This window comes from Grampus griseus (assembly GCF_964374135.1).
Source record: "Grampus griseus genome assembly, chromosome: 7".
NCBI classification, from domain to species: domain Eukaryota; kingdom Metazoa; phylum Chordata; class Mammalia; order Artiodactyla; family Delphinidae; genus Grampus; species Grampus griseus.
In genome coordinates, this window is record NC_139001.1 from 94,615,444 (window position 1) to 94,636,866 (window position 21,423).

Genomic DNA, 21,423 nt, shown 5'->3' on the forward strand with positions numbered 1-21,423 from the left:
TATTCCCAGGACCCTGAAAGTAATTAGTAAATATTTACTGTACCTATTAAAACGAAACAAATATAAAAAGTAAATTATTAACTGGGAAAAACAAAAAGATGTATCAGGAAGGCAATTCAGTATCATACCACTTTACTGGAGAGCTATTCAGTATCTTTATAGCTTAAGCACTGACAGCTGATTTAACTCTAAAAAAAAAAATCAAGACAATAGGATTCTAGAGGATGGGGAGAGAAGTGTGTGTGGAAGGGGTTCCTGGCCACTGTGGTATGTAGTGCTGGAAAGCTATATTCCCATCTTCCACAACAGAAAACCAGTAGATAATGTTGAAAACTACAAGATGAGGAAAAGCAGCATATATGTGTTAATGAGAAATATGAAGATATATATTGGAAGAAACAACAAAATAGAGCTAAAGGTATTTACATTTGTCAGGGGGAGGGAAAATGAATAAACACAAGACAGGCGACGGGCTTTGTAGAAGTCTTGTATTATTTGACTTTTAAATTTAGATGCATGCGGTTTCCCTGGTGGCGCAGTGGTTGAGAGTCTGCCTGCCGATGCAAGGGAAAAGGGTTCGTGCCCCGGTCTGGGAAGATCCCACATGCCGTGGAGCGGCTGGGCCCATGAGCCATGGCCGCTGAGCCTGCGCGTCCGGAGCCTGTGCTCCGCAACGGGAGAGGCCACAACAGTGAAAGGCCCACGTACCGCAAAAAAAAAAAAAAAAAAAAAAAAAAAAATAGATGCATGGCCTAATTTGATAAAAATAAAAATTAAACCTAAGAAAAGGCTTACATTTTAGGCCTAGCCATTTGATAGCTAAGAAACTCTCCCAGGAGAATAATCAGATGTGCAAAGACCTATGTTCACTGCAACAATCTTCTTAATAGAAAAAAAAAAGGGGGGGGGGGGATCTATTATTTCTTTCATAATAGAAACTATTAGGGATTTAGTTAATGAAATAAGAATGAAATATGTTGTTGTTATTTAAATAATCAAGCTTTTGAAGAATAATAAAAACAATAGAATGCTCCTTTAAAAATCAGGATTTAGAAACTATACAGAGTACAAGGATAGTTTCCATATGCATAGAAAAAAGAAAAAAGCAAGTATATGTTAACAGCTATGTGCTCTAGAGAGTAGGATTACAGGTCATTTTTCTTTCTTATTTATACTTTTCCATATCTTCTAAATTTCCTACAGTGAATTTGTATCACTTGGTCAAACACTTTTACAGTGTTTTTAATTTATAAAGCAGGAAAAAAATATAAAAACTGGAAAACAATTCTTGGTATTTTTCTAGAGAAAATGACCTCATTTGAAATACTTAATGGTTAAGAAAAAAATAAAAGGGTAATCAATGCACAAGGGCAAAAAGACAAAAATAAAAAATCAAAACCGACAAAATAAAGTACGTCTGGTGCCTGAAACACAATCACACTGGAATCGCCAAATAAAGGTCCTGTCTCTTCGATTACCTTCCATTGTTGAGCCTTAAACTGGTCTCATCTTTTAAAACACCCTGGATGTGACCTTTTGGCTTGAGGGTCAGTGAAATCCTATTGTCCCAGCTGTGGGCAGCATCTCTGGATGTGAAGTTTAGATCCAAGCCAACCAGGATCTGAGTCCCAGCTCAGGCTTTCACCAATGTGGGCAGATTATACACTCTCTCCTACCCTGCTATTCCTTGTCTATTAAATTGGGATAATTATTTTGCAGGTCTGCTCTGAGAAAAGAACTAGTAAAGTACTTTAAAATGATTATTTGTAGGGCTTCTCTGGTGGCGCAGCGGTTCGGAGTCCGCCTGCCGATGCAGGGGACGTGGGTTCGCGCCCCGGTCCGGGAAGATCTCACATGCCGCGGAGTGGCTGGGCCCTTGAGCCATGGCCGCTGAGCCTGTGTGTCCGGAGTCTGTGCTCCACAACGGGAGAGGCCACAACAGTGAGAGGCCCGCATACCGCCAAAAAAAAAAAGATTATTTGTGTCTGGGACATAGTAATCCATCAATAAATGGTGACTATTTTTTTGTTCTATTTTATAAACACCTCACAAATTAAATCTGTTTAGCCGTAGTCACTGATAGAAAGTACACACTCATCCACTCACTGACTCCTCCCAGACTTAACTATGGGCCATGTGTGCTCAGTTTGAGAACGGGCAAAGGGACAGACTGATTTCAAAGAGCTACACAGCAGTGACTAGCTCACCGTGTCAAATTTTTACAACTTCATCCTTTATTAAGAAAGTGGCTGTCTCCAAGGGAACTTGATCAACTTGCAAAGGATTTGCGAGCTCTTTTTACAAATCACAGATGAAGGTTCAAGAGGTACAAGAGATGTGCAGTGTGAATAACAAAAAGCTATACCTTTGGAAATTAAATCAATCAGAGCAGTATTAGTTAGACTGACCTTTACCAAGGTCAGGGTGTTACATCCACACAAGGTATGCCTTTCATCAGGGCTTTAAACATTTTTAATAGTGTTTTCAATGACTCTGCTTGTAGTTTCTAGCCCCCAAATCTGTAGGGTGTCAAAGTATAAGTATGATGTAGATTTGAAAGATGAGGAAAATTGGCACCATTATCAAGAAACTGTTGAGAAGACCAGAGATGAGCGAATGTTTCTCCTCCATTCAAACGTGGTAGAGGAATAAGATTATAGAAAGTAAGAATAAGCTTCCTGTTCATTCCTGGCAAAATTCTAGAGAAGACTACTATACAGATAAGAGTAATTAGAATACCAACTAAACTATCATTCTCCACAACTCTCTCCTTCCCCCTTTTTAAAGGGGTACCAGATCAGGAAAGGAGGGAAGGGTGAAATGTCCTGACATGACATCTTGATGTTAGTCTTTTAATGATAGCCTTGTGAATAAGATTGGAAAGTGATTGACTAACTGGTTGTATTTGTACCTGGTCCAGCAATTACACCAGAGCGATACTGATCAATGGACCCACTTCAACCCAGAAGTTGCCTCTAGTGCGATCGCCATGCCTCTGCTCTTCAACTCATTGACTGAAAGCCAAAGTGGAAATAATGATGACCCACTTGGAAGAAAAAACTAATAATTCAGAAGACAACAAAAACTTTAAAGAGTCAATAGGAGGGTAAGGTCCCTCTTTTCTTCCAAGCTCCAGAGTACTCAGCTACTTTCTGGAGGAATGAACACAGCTGTGGCATCCCACCATAAGTGGAGAGTCTTGGCAAACTGGAGCATGCTCAGAGGAGGGCACTGGGGCAAGGGGTGGAGACGCCACACACCAGGAATGGACTGGTGACAGACCTGACACGGTGAGGAGGTACTGCCTGAAAAGGAACACTCTGTAGACACATGACACAAGTCTCCAAAGAATAGTTGTTGTTCTAGAAGGAGAAGCCAAGGTCAGCAAGTGAAAATACCAAACTAAACTGTGCCAAGCCCAGCTGGTTATCCTCTACAGTGGTTGAGCCCTCCCAGGGCCAGAGCTCATGGGGCACAGGTGGTGCACTGCACTCCGGGGAGCACCATTCATTTAGAGCAATGGGCAGCAAGCTTTTTCTGTAAAGAGCTAGAGAGTAAATATTCTCAGCTCTGTGGATCCTATGGTCTCCACCACAACTTCTCAATTCTGTATCTGTAGCACAAAAGCAGCCATATATGGAAATAACTGGATTCTAACACTTTATTTAAAAAACATGTGGTTGGCCAGATGTGGCCAGTGGGCCATAGTCTGCTAACCCCCTTATATAGACTATGAGGTCCATTGGCGTTGTATAAGTTCTAGGCTAGAAGATCATCCACCCAGGGTTTCAGAAGGTTGCAGTCCCTCAATTTGGGGGAAAGGTTAGAACATCCAAGTCTCTTCTACTTCTAAAAGTCCATGAAAATCTGGCTATGAAAGAAAAAACAGAAAAATCAGATGATCTCACAGTTGGTTCTGATAGCAGTAGGTCTAGAACCCAGACCTCCTGTATCCCTGGTCCTATACTCCTTCACCGTGGCACACAGTTCCAAGCCTGGCATTCCTCAACTTGTGGCCAGCTTACACTCAGAAATCTTTTGAAGGCCAGCCAGTCACGTATTCTCAGAAACCTTCTTGCACTGATGCCCATGTCTTTGCATCCCTGATATCACACAGAGAGAACCCAGTGGCCAGGAGAATCCGTGCGATTCTCTCCTTTGGAGACCAAGGACAGAGTAGGCAGAGACTGAATGTCACCTGTAGAAGAGTTTCTTGTGGAGCCTGGGAAGCAGGGCCAGACTTTCACCTCATGACTCCGTGTGTCCAAGATTTATTTCATCTTGAGTCAAGGGGAGCAGAGGAGATGACTGAAACAGTGAGAAAATCTGCATCTTGGACCCAGATAAACCCTGATGACTTCTAATCCAAGTACCATCTTTCAGGAAGCATTAAGCTGAAAGCAAGAACCCAATGTAGGTCAAGCCACACAAATACCATATAGGACCAATGATGATTTCACTGTGGCCTTCTGAAGACTTGCTGTCACACACCTACATCCCCAAATCTGAAATGGTTTCTGAAAAACAAACACTACATTCTTCAACAATGGTTTTAAATCTGAAGAGAGATAGGCAAAAACAGACAAGAAGTTGATCTCCACTTCATGACCAAAAGCCCAACCCTACCCCAAATGTGTGACCCTTCTGCTAAAGACTTGATTACATTTAGCCTACTTGGCAAACGAATAGAATTTGCCCTCACTTTGGTGCCTTAAATACAAGTTTTTAAAAATTTATTTCATCAAAGTATAGCTCATTTACAATTCGTGTTAATTTCTACTATACAGCAAAGTGATTCAGTTATACATGTATATACATCATTTTTCATATTCTTTTCCATTATGGTTTATCACAGGATATTGAATATAGCTCCCTGTGCTACACAGTAAGAACTTGTTGTTTATCCATTCTATAAATAATAGTTTGCATCTGCTAATCCCAAACTCCCAATCCATCCCTCCCCGACCCTTTAATACAATTTTTGAAGCTCGTTAAATTTGGCTAAAACGTCAATGGAACAAAGTCACCTACCATTTGCCAAAACCACTTTTTGATCGTTATAATAATTGCCAGTGTTTTCTGAGCACTTTCTGTTTCCCAGCCCTTCGTACACACTTTCTCATGAGGTCCTCACAAGGTCCCCATGAACTAATTTCTGCAGTACAGATGAGGAAACTGAGACTTGATCTCTCTAAATGACTTAGCCAGAGCCACAGGTAGAAGTCAGATTTGAATGCCAGCAGCCTGAGCATGGAGCCTGTACTCTCGGCTGCTATACACACTTAGGATCATCACACACTGAACCACTGCATTAACACAATACTTGGCCATGGTTCCGATACCATCTCTCAAATACCCGGCCTGAGTCTAGCATCAATCACAATATATACCAGATACAGTCTGGTCGTAAATGTTCTCTTTTGGGGTTCTAATAGACCATCTTCTGCAGTAAAAGATTAAAAGGGCGCAGCAGTGTTTCTTGAATACACCCAGGAAGAATGTGCCAGTGATCCCTGTGTGTGGACCAACCTTCCCCAGGTGGCCTCATGGCTTCCTTCCTCACCCATCTGGGTCTCCATCAATGTCACTTCTTCAGAGAGGTTTTCCCTGCCAACCCACCCAAACCTGAAGCAGTCCCCGCTTCCCTGCTATCTCCTCATTCTGCTTCGTTGTCTCCTATAGCATTTATCACCACTGGGCATAGTATATGCTTGGGTATTTGTTGATTACCTGCTTTCACTGCTGGGCTGTAATCTCCAGGAAAGAAGACACTTGGTTTTGCTCACCCCTCTATCTCCAGCACCTAGAAAGTACCTGGCACAGAACACATGCTTCCACTATCTGGTAGGAAAGCAGCAAATCAATCACTCTCTGAGTGACAGCATAACTGCTGCTTTGTATTTTCGTCTTTGTGCTTAGCTGTAATTTCTAAATTTCTAGCAGTCAAGTGTTATCCTTTTTTGTAATACAGAAGTAAAGTTCTATTTACAAAGCCCTTCCTTTAGAGAATACTACCTCTTATTACATAAACTCAAACATAGAGATTATGACTGCTTTTGGTCACTGGTAGCCTGGAGGCATGAAAACCACGCTAAGCGAACCCCCGGGTGCCCTCAGATGACAGGTGAGCATGGCCAGCCACGGGCAGGCACTCATCACAGGCTTTGCTGGCCAACTCAGCTGCTGCTAATGGCCCTGTCTTCGGTGAACAGCGGTCCCCCCCAACCCGGCCCAGACATGTGTGCCAGAGCCTCTGCCTAGCCCTCCCAGCGTTCCTGGGAGTGCAGGGAAGGCAGTAGGCAGTTTCTCCTCGTCACCACGTTACTCCGTCTCACAGGGGCCAGAAATGGAAGGAGAGAATGGAGGTCATAACAGTCCCCTGGAGGATACCCATGGGCGGCCCCGGACCTCAGCTCAGGAGCGCCACGGAAGAGAAACCACTGGAACCGCAGCCAAGTGGTCCACTGTATCTCCATCTCAGACACCATCAGATTCAGCTTTTACTCATCTTCTCTTTACCCCAAGCCAACTGCCCCTTGAAATAAAGTCTTAAATATTCACTCGGCTCTTCAGCTCATCTCGCTATAATGTGTACTGCTCCTATTAACTTAATCTTAATGAGAGCAATTATTGAGGAAGTTCTATTAGCATAAAGTTTAGACAGGTTAATGACTGCCTTCCCTTGAGAGCTGACCTCTACAGCACAGGAATTCCCCACCCTGCTTTGGAGTGAGATGGGGTAGCGAGGGGTCAGGCACAGTTTCCAGAATGCTTGAGTTTGCTGTCACAAAGGCCATATGACAACCACCGTGGGACAGTGGACATTCCTTCTGTGCCAAATCCTGTAGGTTATTCCAAGCCCTATGCCCAGATGGCTACAGAGTTTGAAGGTCATTTCCCAGGCAGAGCCAACAGGTCCTCCCAGACTAGAGTGAAAGAAGCTCGAGGTTGAAGGTCAAGGAAGGTACTCTGAGCATTGCTGATCGTGGCTTCCTTCTCCTCCGCTACACGGCGAGCCCTACGTTCCCAGCAGGAGCCCGAGCTTCTGACCCGGCTGCATCCCCACTGCCTGATACAAGGCCTGGCACCATCCAGGCAGTGCTGGGTGTATAAAGGGCACATCAGTGCTTGCTGTATTATCTTCGGGCCCCTCCCTTCTAACAGGGTACTAACCACAAAGGGCGGGGTCTGCCGGTATGTGGCGACAAGACGTGGTGCAGGCTCTCAGCACAACTTTATCTCATACATCCTCAGCGCTCTTGGGGAGAACGTTGGTATCACTATCTCTCTTGCACAATGAAGCTGAGGCTCAGCGATAGTGACAAAACGCCAACAGCGGGTAAGTAAGGGGGGCTGGGAGTTCTGCTTAAGATTATCTGATACCAATGGTCCAGCCTGTGAGTGCCAAGAGCTTCCAGGAGTCCCTTTCCCCAGGTCCAGTTTCCTCTAGGAAACAGCATCAGAACTGGGTAGTTTACACACTCACAAGCACTGACCATCTGCTACACGCCTGGCCACAGGTCGAAGCCTGAGCTGCATCCTTAAGAAGTGCATCTCCCGGGCCTCCCTGGTGGCGCACTGGTTGAGAGTCCACCTGCCGATGCAGGGGACACGGGTTCGTGCTCCGGTCCGGGAGGATCCCACATGCCGCGGAGCGGCTGGGCCCGTGAGCCATGGCCGCTGAGCCTGCGCGTCTGGAGCCTGTGCTCCGCAATGGGAGAGGCCACAACAGTGAGAGGCCCGCGTACCGCAAAAAAAACAAACAAACAAAAAAAAGAAGTGCATGTCCCAGTGGCCAAAACTTACTGAGCTCTTATTTTTGTTTTCCATGTATTAACTCACAGTCCTCACCATAGCACCACAGCCCAGGTACTTTAATCCCGGTGTACTGATGAGGAAGCTGACCGGGTTTCTCCAAGGACATATGGCTAGAAGGGGGCAGAGTGGGTATTTGAGCCCAGGCAGTCAGGGCTCAGAGTCTGAGCCAGAACCTATGGCTGCTGTTAGATCACACCCGCCGGACAGGGCAAGCATTAGCTCAAGCCCTTCATTTGATGTTCACCGTGGTTCTCCCATTTCAAGAGCCCATCTCCAGCTGCATCCAAGTAGAGAGGAAGTCCCCAATGTAGATGTTGACTTGAAAAGTTCACCAACACGAAACATCAAGACAGCTTAAAAGCGGTTCAAGACTTGTGGTTGCCAAGGGGGAGGAAGGGAGAGGGAGGGAAGGTCTGGGAGTTTGGGATTAGCAGATGCAAACTATTATATAGAGGATGGATAAACAACAAGGTCCTACTGTAGAGCACAGGGAACTATATTCAATATCCTGTCACAAACCATAATGGAAAAGAACATGAAAAAGAATGTACATATATGTCTAACAGAATCACTTCGCTGTACAGCAGAAATTAACACAACATTGCAAATCAACTATAACTACAATAAAATAAATTAAAAAAAAAAAAAAGCAGTTCAGAGCGTAGCTGGTCACCTCTGACAAGGCACATCAAAATGCACCCTCTGTCGACCCCCGACGGGAGCCCCGCAGCTGGCCCTGCTGATGCTACAGGCCCTCAGTCTGACATAAATGGACTTGGGGGCTGTGATCATGCATGTGAGATGTGCCTGATGTCCAAAAGCAAAGGAGGGACAGAAAAAGGAGACCACCAGGAGGTGATGTCTGCAGGCCGAACTGTGGGGCAGCTCAAACTCGCTTCCTCATGTTACCAAACTGAACACCTCTTTCCTTCATTTCTAAACCCAGCCAAGAACTTCAGACCACCTTTACCATATATGCTCCATCTCTTCTTTTTCTGAGATCCAGTGAGGATGGGAAAACCAAACTAGCAACTGATTTTCATTGAGGCCACCTAATTTTAGAAGCTAGGGATATGCAAAGCCAAAAGCACAGCTTAAAAGAAAATTCCTCAAAACCCCAAAAGCCTCTGAACCTAAGAATCCTTTTCAACAACGTGGAGACACAGACAGTTCCCTGCTTCCATCTAAACAGCTTTCATTCTAAAATATTTCTGAATTTTTAAAATCTCAGGCTCTAGAACGCTTCTATTGAAATAACGTGTCAACGCAAACAGGTAGAGGATGAAACGGCGAAGACACGGGAGTGTCTTCAGGAAAGCATAGGCTGAGCTGTCACTGTGGAATGTCTTTTGAATCAATACCATATGTAAGCTGATAGCACAACTGTATACACACACCTCATTAAGCCAAATGAGAGCGAGTGGGATCTGTCGCCTTCTGATTAAAACAAACACGTCTAAGTTCAGTATGTCCTATCTCCGATCCACAGAAGCACCGCGCGGAGGCATTTTCACAAATAACACTAATGCCCACACAAGTTCCCAAGGCCAACACCACCGTGCACATTCCTAAAGGCTGCCGTTCTTCCTGATGGTTCCCCTCAAACAGCTGGGGAAGCACAGCATTCCCTAGAGGGATACTCACTCTTACTTTTTCAAAGGAAAACAGCCACGGATTCCTTGAAGGATCAGTGATGAGTCCAAAGGCATTGAGATTGGTGGGCCCCTGCCTCTTTTCTGCAAGAACTCTTCATTCAGAGCAATCCTTAACAGAGTGTAGCTGGTGAGAATTTTTTTTTAATCCTACTTACATTTTTACAATTAGCCATGAAGAAATAACAAAGTAAATTATCTTATTATGGAAACTTAGTTTTCAGAAAGCATAGGAAAGCAAAAAAAAAGCACTTCCCTTTTGATCAACGTAGCAGTCAACTTCCTAGGTGCTTTCAGGAATTCCTAAAATATTTAGGAAACTACCAAAGCAGGCGAGCAGCAGACACTGCAATTCAGAACTGAGCGTATGGCTATCACTGTCGTGCTAAAAGTTTCAGGACAGTGGCTGACCTGGTGTGTGGCCAGGAGAGGGAAGCATGCGTTCAGCTGGACAAACACTTATGGAGAACCTGCTATCTGCCAGGCTCCCAGCTAGGTATTGGGATGAAAAGAAAAATGTAGGGGACTTGGTCCATGCCTTTGAAGAGCTTGGAGCCTGGCTGTGAAAGGTCCAAAGATGCACACAGCAGTCATGGGAACATAAAGCAAGGGCACCAGAAACCTCTGGGGCACGAAGGACATCAAGGAAGGCTTCTTATTGGAGAGAGTGCTTCAGGTGAGTCTTGGAACAGATGATAAATAAGGGTAAGCCAGAAAAATGGAGGGCATTCCAGGCTGAGGACAAAAACATGGCAATGTATCAGGGCATACATGAACAGCATGCTGTGGGCTGGGCTAGTGCCTGGCAGGGCTGGGGCACACTCAGCCACAGCAGCATTTCAAATGGGGACAGAGGGCTTCCCTGGTGGCGCAGTGGTTGAGAGTCCGCCTGCCGGTGCAGGGGACACGGGTTCGTGGCCCGGTCTGGGAAGATCCCACATGCCGCAGAGCGGCTGGGCCCGTGAGCCATGGCCGCTGGGCCTGTGTGTCCGGAGCCTGTGCTCCGCAACGGGAGAGGCCACAGCAGTGAGAGGCCCGTGTACCGCAAAAAAATAAATAAATAAATAAAATGGGGGCAGAAAGGTTAGCATTCCAGAAGCTTTGCCCTCTGAACTCTCCTGGAAAGAAAAGTTGGAGTCAGGCTTAGGATGACTCTGGAAATCCAAACCATAACGCGATATGGGTCTCTGATCACTTTATCTCTTTTATCTGCTTGCTTGGAATCTCTTTAGGGACCCTCCCCCATCATGAAATCTCGGGGTGACCTACGTGATACAGGCCTAGCCAATCAGGAGGTCACTGGGCACTGTCACTGGGTTACGGAGAGGCTCACACTGCAAGCCAGGCCAACAGAACGCTCCCAAAGGGTGTTGCCAGAAACCCAGAGCCTCCTGCGGCTACTTCTGCCACCACCCTGGGAAGATAGCCTAAGAATGAAGCCAATGCCCACGGCAGTACCACTGAGGTTCTTCGAGACGGCTCCTGTGTCTGTATCTAGCAATACAAGCTCAGCCTCATCTTCTGAACTCTCCAATTACATGGGCCCCAAATTCCATTTCTGTTTGAGTATTTTTGCCTCTTGCAACCAAGAGATTACTGACAAATACGTGGAATTCCCGTTAAGCCTCTAATATTGATAATAAAGGTCTCCACGTACTGACAAAAAGGTCAATTTGGGAACTTCAAGTTTAAGGCACTCAAAAGAAGTAATATACATGTATGAAAATATTTTCTAATCCAAAAAACACTACAGAAATATTAGTTTCACCATGGTGATATCAATAACTAGTCAATATTATATTGCATATAAATATTAATAACAGTCAATCCAACTTTCATTCTTCTATCAATATTCTAAGTGTGTAGCCTTTAAACTGTAATTAACAAATGCCCATTTAGTGCTGACTTTGCACCAGGCACGTTTCTACGTAGGATACTGATCTCACTTAATCCTCATAAACAACCCCCATGAAATGGGCACTACTATTATCTCCCGCATTTTACAGAAGAGGCAACGCAGGCATTGAAAGGTTAAGCAACACACCCAAGGTCACACAGGTATGAAGTGGTGGAGCCTGGATGTGAACCTGGGCAGCGTAGCTCTACAAACAGTGCCTTTCACTGTCCCTCATCTCCTGAGAATCAACGTTCCAACTTCCTTTAAACTGATATTCCTAAACAAATGACTTGCGGCAAGGCAATTTACACTCCCTAAATCCACATTAACACATGGCTACTGTCCTCCCCAACTCCTGCCTTTGCTGGCTTGTTTCCTCCATAAATGCCCCACCCCAGTCATCCTTCAAGCTCCATCCTTGGGAATCATATGACGGCTCCTCCCTCGCCCCCTCCCACGGTCCACCAGCATCCCCGTCACATGAGCTCCACCCACGTGGGTCTCAAATCCTCCCCTTCTCCCCGGCCTCACGCACATGTCTTTCAATCCTTCTACACGAGTGAATTAAACTCTCATCTGGCTCAGTGTGACCCCCTTCGCAAGCAACCTGCGTCCACATGGCCATTAATTTTTCTCTGAAAATACAGACCTCATCTAATCATCCTCCTGCTTCAAACCCTCATCAGCTGTCACTGCCTACAGAACAAAATAGAAACTCCTTAGTGTTACACTGAAAACTCTTCACAGATCCCCCAACCCACATTTCCAGTCTCATCTCCTTTGATGTTGCTCCAGATAAGGTCTGGAGGGTATTTCACACTGTGAAGTAGATCTTTGGGGAACTCTCATTTTCCTTAACTTATTTACTTGCTCATATCTCGATAATTAAATACTCTGCTTAAAAATTAATAAAATGGAATTTCTTCTAAAACATTCTGGTAATTTAAATCCACTCTCTCCAACTACTTTGCCATCATTATTCTGAATTAGTGGCTCTTTCATGAAAAGAAATAATTACCTTCTATATAAGCCAGAGTAAAATGCAGATTGCCAAAATTTTACTGGTTTGTGTCCAGGAAAGAGGTTTCTTAAGGTCAGAACTCCAGAAGAGCGTTCTGGGAGTTTATAAAATCTCTTAAAGCTTTCAAAGACCAGTTGCAAAGCCAGAAGCGGTGATGACTGGGAGGTTTGCAAACTGCCTTGCTCGGAAAGGGGAAGGAGACTGAAGGTCCCAGCTGGCTGATAAGGAAGCCTCAATGTCTCAAACATCATTCTACACTGATCATAAGTGGGAAAACCAGTTTCCAACAATACCTTATAGATCAGGGTTTCTGAACCACTGCGCGCAACTGACATTTGGGGCTAGATAATTCTCTGCTGTGGGGCTGGCCTGTGCACTGCAAGCCGTTTAGCGGCATCCCTGGCCTCTATCTAGTAGATGTCACTAGCACCTCCTCAGTTGTGACAACCAAAAAATGTCTCCAGATATTGCCAAGCGTTGCCTGGCTGGCAAAATTGCAGGCAGTTGAGATTCAATGCTATAAATACGCAGGCACACAGGTCAGCACCACTCCTCTGAACTGGATTTTCTTCCTCTTCCTCCTTCTGTGCCCTTGACCACATAAAGTGAAAACCACACCAACAATGGCATACATTTTCTGTGAAGATACCAAAGGGACTGTTTCTCACAAGCAGCCAAATACTTATTGCTGCCTTTGCAAAGAATGAAACAGAAAGGGACACGTAGATAGAAGGAACTCATTTGTTTCTTACTCAGATTAATAATAATAATAAAGAAAAGCCCCCTGCAGTCTCACCTCTCTCCTTTCTCTCGGGCAGCATCTGGGGTGCCACTGACAGGCCAATACCTGATCCTGGGAAAGTCACCTGCTAAGCTCCTGCCTGGGTGGGGCTGGGACACTTCAGGTGCCACACCAACACATCTGAAAACTTGAGGACACAAGCAAGAAAACAGAACAGGTGCAACTTCATTTCAAGGTCCATTAGCAGCCCCAAAGGGGGGGAAACTGCACTTCCAAATACAGGCCCTGGGACTCAGCAGGGACATTTTTCATTATCAATTTTCCAATGCTAAGAATAACAATTATGGTTCTTTTATTGAGAACAACACCCAAGTTCAAATACACTGCACTTCAACCCCAAATACGAGAATATGTTACATGCTGAAACTGACGTGTGGAAAATGCAGGGCTGCCTAATGTTCAATTTGAACTCAGCAACAGAAAGCATCCTCTTGGGTTGTGCTCTGTTTCCCAATTCACCTCGCAATTGTGACTCTGTTTCCCAATTCACCTTGCCATTGTAAGCAATCAAAACAGAAGGCGGTGCTATCATGATGTTCAGCCTTGGAGTGAGCCATCAGCGTTGGCCAGTTATTCAGCTGCTGCTGAACGGCAACAACAAGTTCTTGAGAGTATAAACCAATAAATTTGCAAACACACGTGTGCCCACGTTCCTCCCTCCCCTCCCCCACACCACAGAGAGCTGCACAATATCCCCATTCCCCTCAAATATTACAATCTACAGTTGGAACCACCACATTCTAGGAAGGCTCCACAGCACCAAATCATCCATGGGAAGCTCAGTCACGACCGACAAAAACTCCTATTTCTTAGGCAGTGTCTGCTGCTCAAGTCCGAGAAAGGAACACGAATGCCAAGTCCCACTTCCAAGCAAATCCTCATACATATAAATGGAAAAGAGGAGCAACAAGGAGAAACCCTTGCAGAAGTGAAACCAAATGCCACCCACCTCCAGCATAATCCAACCCATGTGGACAGTATTTATTAAACACCTTCAACAGCCATGCTTTGAACAACACAGTGGACAAAATGAGGATAAAGGCAGACACGAACAGTCCTCAGAAGGCCAGCACTGTCACATCACACACCTGTAGCTTTTTACCTTTCCCCCATGTCAGTACATGGCCAAGAAGTGCAGACGCCATCCTACTCACTCCACTTCATAATTTAATATCACAACTCTAGAGAAAAGCAGAATCGGTCTTTCAAAAAAATCAAAGTATCATTCCGAAAATAAATAATTTTGAAAAAGGCACACTCAAGTCCCTTCAGGGATTAAGCCTGGAGAAATCATAATTGGTTAAAACGTGGTTTTTGTTCTTTTCAATCTATTTTTTTTCATTTCTTTGATTCACTGTCCTCTTCCGTAAGATAAACAGAACTCAGAAATGCAGTTCATTGGGTCACAAATCAAGCCTTGGTAAACTTTGAAAACTTGAAATCGTATCAAGTATCTTTTCCGAACACAACACTATGAGACTAGATATCAATTACAGGAAAAACACTGTAAGAACTGCAAACACATGGAGGCTAAACAATATGTCACTAAAGAACCAAGAGATCACTGAAGAAATCAAAGAGGAAATCAAAAAATACATAGAGACAAATGACAATGAACACATGATGACCCAAAACCTAAGGGATACAGCAAAAGTAGTTCAAAGAGAGTAGTTTATAGCAATACAATCCTACCTCAAGAAACAAGAAACATCTCAAATAAACAACCTAACCTTACACCTAAAGCAATTAGAGAAAGAAGAACAAAAAAACCCCAAAGTGAGCAGAAGGAAGAAATCATAAAGCTCAGATCAGAAATAAATGAAAAAGAAATGAAGGAAAAAACAGCAAAGATCAATAAAACTAAAAGCTGGTTCTTTGAGAAGATAAACAAAACTGATAAACCATTAGCCAGACTCATCAAGAAAAACAAGGGAGAAGACTCAAATCCACAGAATTAGAAATGAAAAAGGAGAAGTAACAACTGACACTGCAGAAATACAAAGGACCATGAGAGACTACTACAAGCAACTATATGCCAATAAAATGGACAACCTGGAAGAAAAGGACAAATTCTTAGAAACCGCACAACCTTCTGAGGCTGAATCAAGAAGAAACAGATAATATAAACAGACCAATCTCATGCACTGAAATTGAAACTGTGATTAAAAATCTTCCAACAAACAAAAGCCCAGGACCAGATGGCTTCACAGGAAAATTCTATCAAACATTTAGAGAAGAGCTAACATCTATCCTTCTCCAACTCTTCCAAAATATAGCAGAGGGAGGAACACTCCCAAACTCATTCTACGAGGCCACCATCACCCTGATACCAAAACCAAAGATGTCACACAAAAAGAAAGCGACAGGCCAATATCACTAATGAACATAGATGCAAAAATCCTCAATAAAACACTAGCAAACAGAATCCAACAGCACATTAAAAGGATCGTACACCATGATCAAGTGGGGTTTATCCCAGGTATGCAAGGGTTCTTCAATATACGCAAATCAATGTGATACACCATATTAAAAAACTGAAGGAGAATAACCATATGATAATCTCAATAGATGCAAAAAAGCTTTCAACAAAATTCAACACCCATTTATTATAAACACTCTCCATAAAGTAGGCATAGAAGGAACTTACCTCAACATAATAAAGGCCATATATGACAAACCCACAGCCAACATCATTCTCAATGGTGGAAAACTGAAACCATTTCCTCTAAGATCAAGAACAAGACAAGGTTGCCCACTCTCACTGCTATTATTCAACATAGTTTTGGAAGTTTTTGCCACAGCAATCAGAGAAGAAAAAGAAATAAAATGAAACCAAATTGGAAAAGAAGAAGTAAAACTGTCAACTGTTTGCAGATGACATGATATTATACATAGAGAATCCTAAAGATGCTACCAGAAAACTACTAGAGCTCATTAATGAATCTGGTAAAGTAGCAGGATACAAAATTAATGCACAGAAATCTCTTACATTCCTATACACTAATGATGAAAAATCTGAAAGAGAAATTAAGGAAACACTCCCATTTACCACTGCAACAAAAGAATAAAATACCTAGGAATAAACCTATCGAAGGAGACAAAAGACCTGTATGCAGAAAACTATAAGACATTAATGAAAGAAATTAAAGATGATACCAACAGATGGAGAGATATAGCATGTTCTTGGATTGGAAGAATCAACATTGTGAAAATGTCTATACTACTCAAAGCAATCTACAGATTCAATGCAATCCCTATCAAACTACCAAATGCATTTCTCACAGAAGTAGAACAAAAAATTTCACAATATGTATGGAAACACAAAAGACACCGAACAGTCAAAGCAATCTTGAGAAATAAAAACAGAGCTGGAGGAATCAGGCTCCCTGACTTCAGACTATACTACAAAGCTACAGTAATCAAGACAGTATGGTACTGGCACAAAAACATAAATACAGATCAATGGAACAGGATAGAAAGCCCAGAGATAAACCCATGCACATATGATCACCTTATCTTTGATAAAGGAGGCAAGAATATACAGTGGAGAAAAGACAGCCTCTTCAATAAGTGGTGCTGGGAAAACTGGACAGCTACGAGTAAAAGAATGAAATTAGAACACTTCCTAACACCATACACAAAAATAAATTCAAAATGGATTAAAGACCTAAATGTAAGGCCTGACACTATAAAACTCTTAGAGGAAAACATACGAAGAACACTCTTTGACATAAATCACAGCAAGATCCTTTTTGATCCATCTCCTAGAGAAATGGAAATAAAATCAAAAATAAACAGATGGGACTTAATGAAACTTCAAAGCTTTTGCACAGCAAAGGAAACCATAAACAAGACGAAAAGTCAACCCTCAGAATGGGAGAAAATATTTGCAAACAAAGAAACTGACAAAGGATTAATCTCCAAAATAGACAAGCAGCTCATGCAACTCAATATAAAAAAAAAAAACAACCCAATCCAAAAATGGGCTGAAGACCTAAACAGACATTTCTCCAAAGAAGATATACAGATTGCCAACAAACACATGAAAGAATGCTCAACATCATTAATCATTAGAGAAATGCAAATCAAAACTACAATGAGATATCACCTCACACCAGTCAGAATGGCCGTCATCAAAAAATCTACAAACATGGCTTCCCTGGTGGCGCAGTGGCTGAGAGTCCGCCTGCCGATGCAGGGGACACGGGTTTGTGCCACGGTCCGGGAAGATCCCACATGCCGCGGAGCGGCTGGGCCCGGGAGCCATGGCTGCTGAACCTGAGTGTCCGGAGCCTGTGCTCCACAATGGGAGAGGCCACAACAGTGAGAGGCCCGTGTACCGCAAAACAGAAAAAAACAAAACAAACAAACAAAAAAAAATCTACAAATAGTAAATGCTGGAGAGGGTGTGGAGAAAAGAGAACCCTCCTGCACTGTTGGTGGGAATGTAAATTGATACAGCCACTATGGAGAACAGTATGGAGGTTCCTTACGAAACTAAAACTAGAACTACTATATGACCCAGCAATCCCACTACTGGGCATATACCCTCAGAAAACCGTAATTCAAAAAAAGACATGTACCACAATGTTCATTGCAGCTCTATTTACAATACCCAGGACATGGAAGCAAACTAAGTGTCCATCAACAGATGAATGGATAAAGAAGATGTGGCACATATATACAATGGAATATTACTCAGCCATAAAAAGAAACGAAATTGAGTTATTTGTAGTGAGATGCATGGACCTAGAGTCTGTCATACAGAGTGAAGTAAGTCAGAAAGAGAAAAATACCGTATGCTAATATGTATATAGAATCTAATAAATAAATAAATAAATAGTTCTGAAGAACCTAGGGGCAGGACAGGAATAAAGATGCAGACGTAGAGAATGGGGAGGTGTTAGGGTAAGCTGGGACGAAGTGAGAGAGTGGCATGGACATATATACACTACCAAATGTAAAATAGATAGCTAGTGGGAAGCAGCCGCGTAGCACAGGGAGATCAGCTCGGTGCTTTGTGACCACCTAGGGGAGTGGGATAGGGAGGGTGGGAGGGAGGGAGACACTAGAGGGAGGAGATATGGGGTTAGATGTATACATACAGCTGATTCATTTTGTTATACAGCAGAAACTAACACACCGTTGTAAAGTAATTATACACTAAGAAAGATGTTTAAAAAAAACATGCAGTTCAATCTGATTCTTGATTTTCATAAAGTTCATTTCCACCTAAATTTATCTAGGAGAACATTCATTTTCACATAATAAAAAAGCCCAAGAGCAATAATAAATTTGGTAAGACAAGCCATTTTCAATAAAAGCCACATAGAACACAGCTAAAGAGAGAAAAAGGGGACACACACACACACACACACACACACACACACACACACACACACACACATCCCTAAAAAGAAAATATATTTAGAGAATTCTTCTTCAACTGCTATGGTACCCAATTTAGATGCAGTTTATAGCCAACCAGAAGAACTATCAGTGAGCAGTAAGACACAACAGTAAGCAGTCAGAAACATCAGTTAGCAATAAGACACCAGAGTAAGCAGTAAAGTCACACCAGGGAGAACATTTCTTAGCAATTACCACATGTCTTAATGCAGAAAGGAAGAAAGAAAAACTTCACTCAACTAGGATTGGAACCCTATTAAAACGACCTCTCTCACAGCTCAAGAGCCACTCCTGCTATGACAGGAGGGGTGTGAGGACTGCCAGCACAGCCATGGATCAGGAAAAGGACAAAAAAAAGCCATAAAGGGTTGACCATGAGCTAGGACTAGGAACTTAAGTGCTTGTCCTTCTTTTTGGCACCCTAAGCTATAGACCTGGCAAATAAAAAAAAAAATATGTGGGTTATTTGACAAGATATAAAGGACCCTCCAACCTCTGGGGGAAATAAAGGAGGATGCCCGCACTCTTCATTCCACATCTATAGCCACTGTGACTAACGCAGTGTCTGGGCAGGGAATGCATATGCACCCACACGCACAGAGGGACAAGTTTTTTGTTTTCTAACACACAGGTCAGCCAAAGAAACAGACCCTCAGTCATAAAGAACTTCCTTATTAGACAGGATATTAAATAGTCCAGGAAACTGGCAGCTCTTTGGGGAACATCTAAGAAAATGGTTGCACATTTTTTCTAGGCTCACCCGTTTGGGATGATTTTATAAGTGGAAGCAAGAAAGAAGGAGCAAACACAATGTCTTCTCTACTTGGCACGAGGAGGTCTTCAGCTGAGCTCAGCAACAAAGCCTCACCCCATCCCAAATGCTTAAAGTCACAAAACCTGTGTGAAACCACGTCTCTGAGATGCTGAGAAGAGTAAATAAAATCACGTGCCTCCAAGGCTCTGGAACTGTACTGGTATTTACCGAGTGGTTGCTAGTTGGAAGGAAGGAGAGGAAACTAACAACTTTTTATCTGTGTCACAATCCATTTCTAGTCTGTCTCTTTCTCAATCGCCTCAATCCTACCCACCTTCAAAGTTTACCTTCTGACTATGTCAGAAGCCTTCCACAGTCACCCCTGCTTAGAGCGACCATAATTGGTGTTATTCTAAGCATGTGTATTATTTTACTAATTGGCCAAGTAAAACTCCCGAAGGTATGGAGTGTGTCACACACGAGAGCCGCAAACGAGTAAGAATGAGGTTAATTATCAAAGGCATAACTTTAAATTTGCTCCCTTTTTCCCAAAAGGAAACAAAATAAAATACTCTGGTTCTATAAATATCAGTAAAAACACAGTACCAGTGGCACCTCTAAAGGAGCCCTAGTCAGAGCCAATGACTTTCAGGATGTGCTCGGAGATCTATGTTAGCCAAGTAAACTAGCTCCATACACAGGGCTGGGATCCCACTTGAAATAAGTAGCCACCACCTGCCTTCCATTTCATTCCACAGTTTTGTACCCTGAGACTTGGAGCTCAGGCACCAAGTCTCCCTGTGAGCCTGGCACACAAACCAGACAGTCAGAGGCAGCTAGATCCCTTATCAGGAAGAGAATGACAGCAGACATGTGGACACAGGCCCTACAGGACAGAGGCGCTGGGAGGCAGCAGTGTTAGAGGCAGAGCAATCTTCACCAACCACCCCCCCATATAAGGTCCTGCAGAGCTGCCATGAAATCAGACAGGACCTTCTCAACAGCATCTCCTACTGGGAACAGGGGTGGAGGAGTGGAGGCTGGAGAGGCATGGGTTCCATTTATTAATCAGTAGCTCAACACAGTGGGAGGTTTTCTTGTCTAATTACAGAAGCTGTTGGAAACTGCAAGGGAAGACAGGATTTATGGCCTAGTTGACACTGCCTCTGTGTTGTAATTAAAAGTTATTTTTAATACCTGTTTAGTGGAATACTTTGGATTATTAAAAATATATTTTGCAATTTAAAACTTGCTAAAGGGCAAAGAACACAGCAGAAACGTAATACAACAAGCTTGCCTGATGTGAAACAATTAAACGTTTTGACACTGGGAGGTGGGAAAGGAAAAGAATCTCTCTCCTACTTAAGGCTGTGAATTTCCTATAAGAAAGAGGGAAAGAAAAGCCAAAAAGGGCACTCAAGGGCTTCCCTGGTGGCGCAGTGGTTGAGAGTCAGCCTGCCGATGCAGGGGACACGGGTTCGTGCCCCGATCCGGGAGGATCCCACATGCCGCAGAGCGGCTGGGCCCGTGAGCCATGGCCGCTGAGCCTGCGCGTCCGGAGCCTGTGCTCCGCAGAGGAAGAGGCCACAACAGTGAGAGGCCCACGTACCGCCAAAAAAAAAAAAAAAAAAGTAATTCCAGGAGCCCATTATGGGAAATATGCCATGGAGACCACCAGATATTACACATCATGAAGAGACTATAAAAGCATTTGAACGTGTTATTCAAAAATAAATTAAAAATGAGCTTTACAGGGGCCACACCAAGTTTATGGGATTTATATTATGCCAATAAGAACACTGTGCTCCTGTATTCTCTTCCGAGTTCGAAGCAGGCTTTGACTTCATGTCAGGGCATAGAATTGCAGTCCTTACCTGCCACATTAATTTTCTCAAGTGCTACCAAGCTGGGAACAGCTGTGGTGGAGTTGGTCAAGTTCGTCCCTGTGCCATTGATTACGAGGTTGTCCACCTTTGACTCTAACTTGCCAATGCGCTGCAAAATGTTATCCAACAACACAGCAAGAGTCTTCTTCAAATCTGTAAAAGAAAACGTACATAGTTTGAAAAT

General features: G+C 43.4%; 1 protein-coding gene across 1 annotated transcript in view; it reads right to left on the bottom strand.

The window, feature by feature from the left end:
- MGAT5 (alpha-1,6-mannosylglycoprotein 6-beta-N-acetylglucosaminyltransferase) overlaps positions 1-21,423 on the bottom strand; it is a gene marked incomplete at both ends in the record, with an annotated part of 224,113 nt that overhangs the window by 187,353 nt on the left and 15,337 nt on the right. The window contains one exon of the mRNA XM_082659049.1: positions 21,228-21,392. Within this exon, the coding sequence (XP_082515175.1) occupies positions 21,228-21,392 (165 nt within the window). The remainder of the gene's footprint in view (positions 1-21,227; positions 21,393-21,423) is intronic.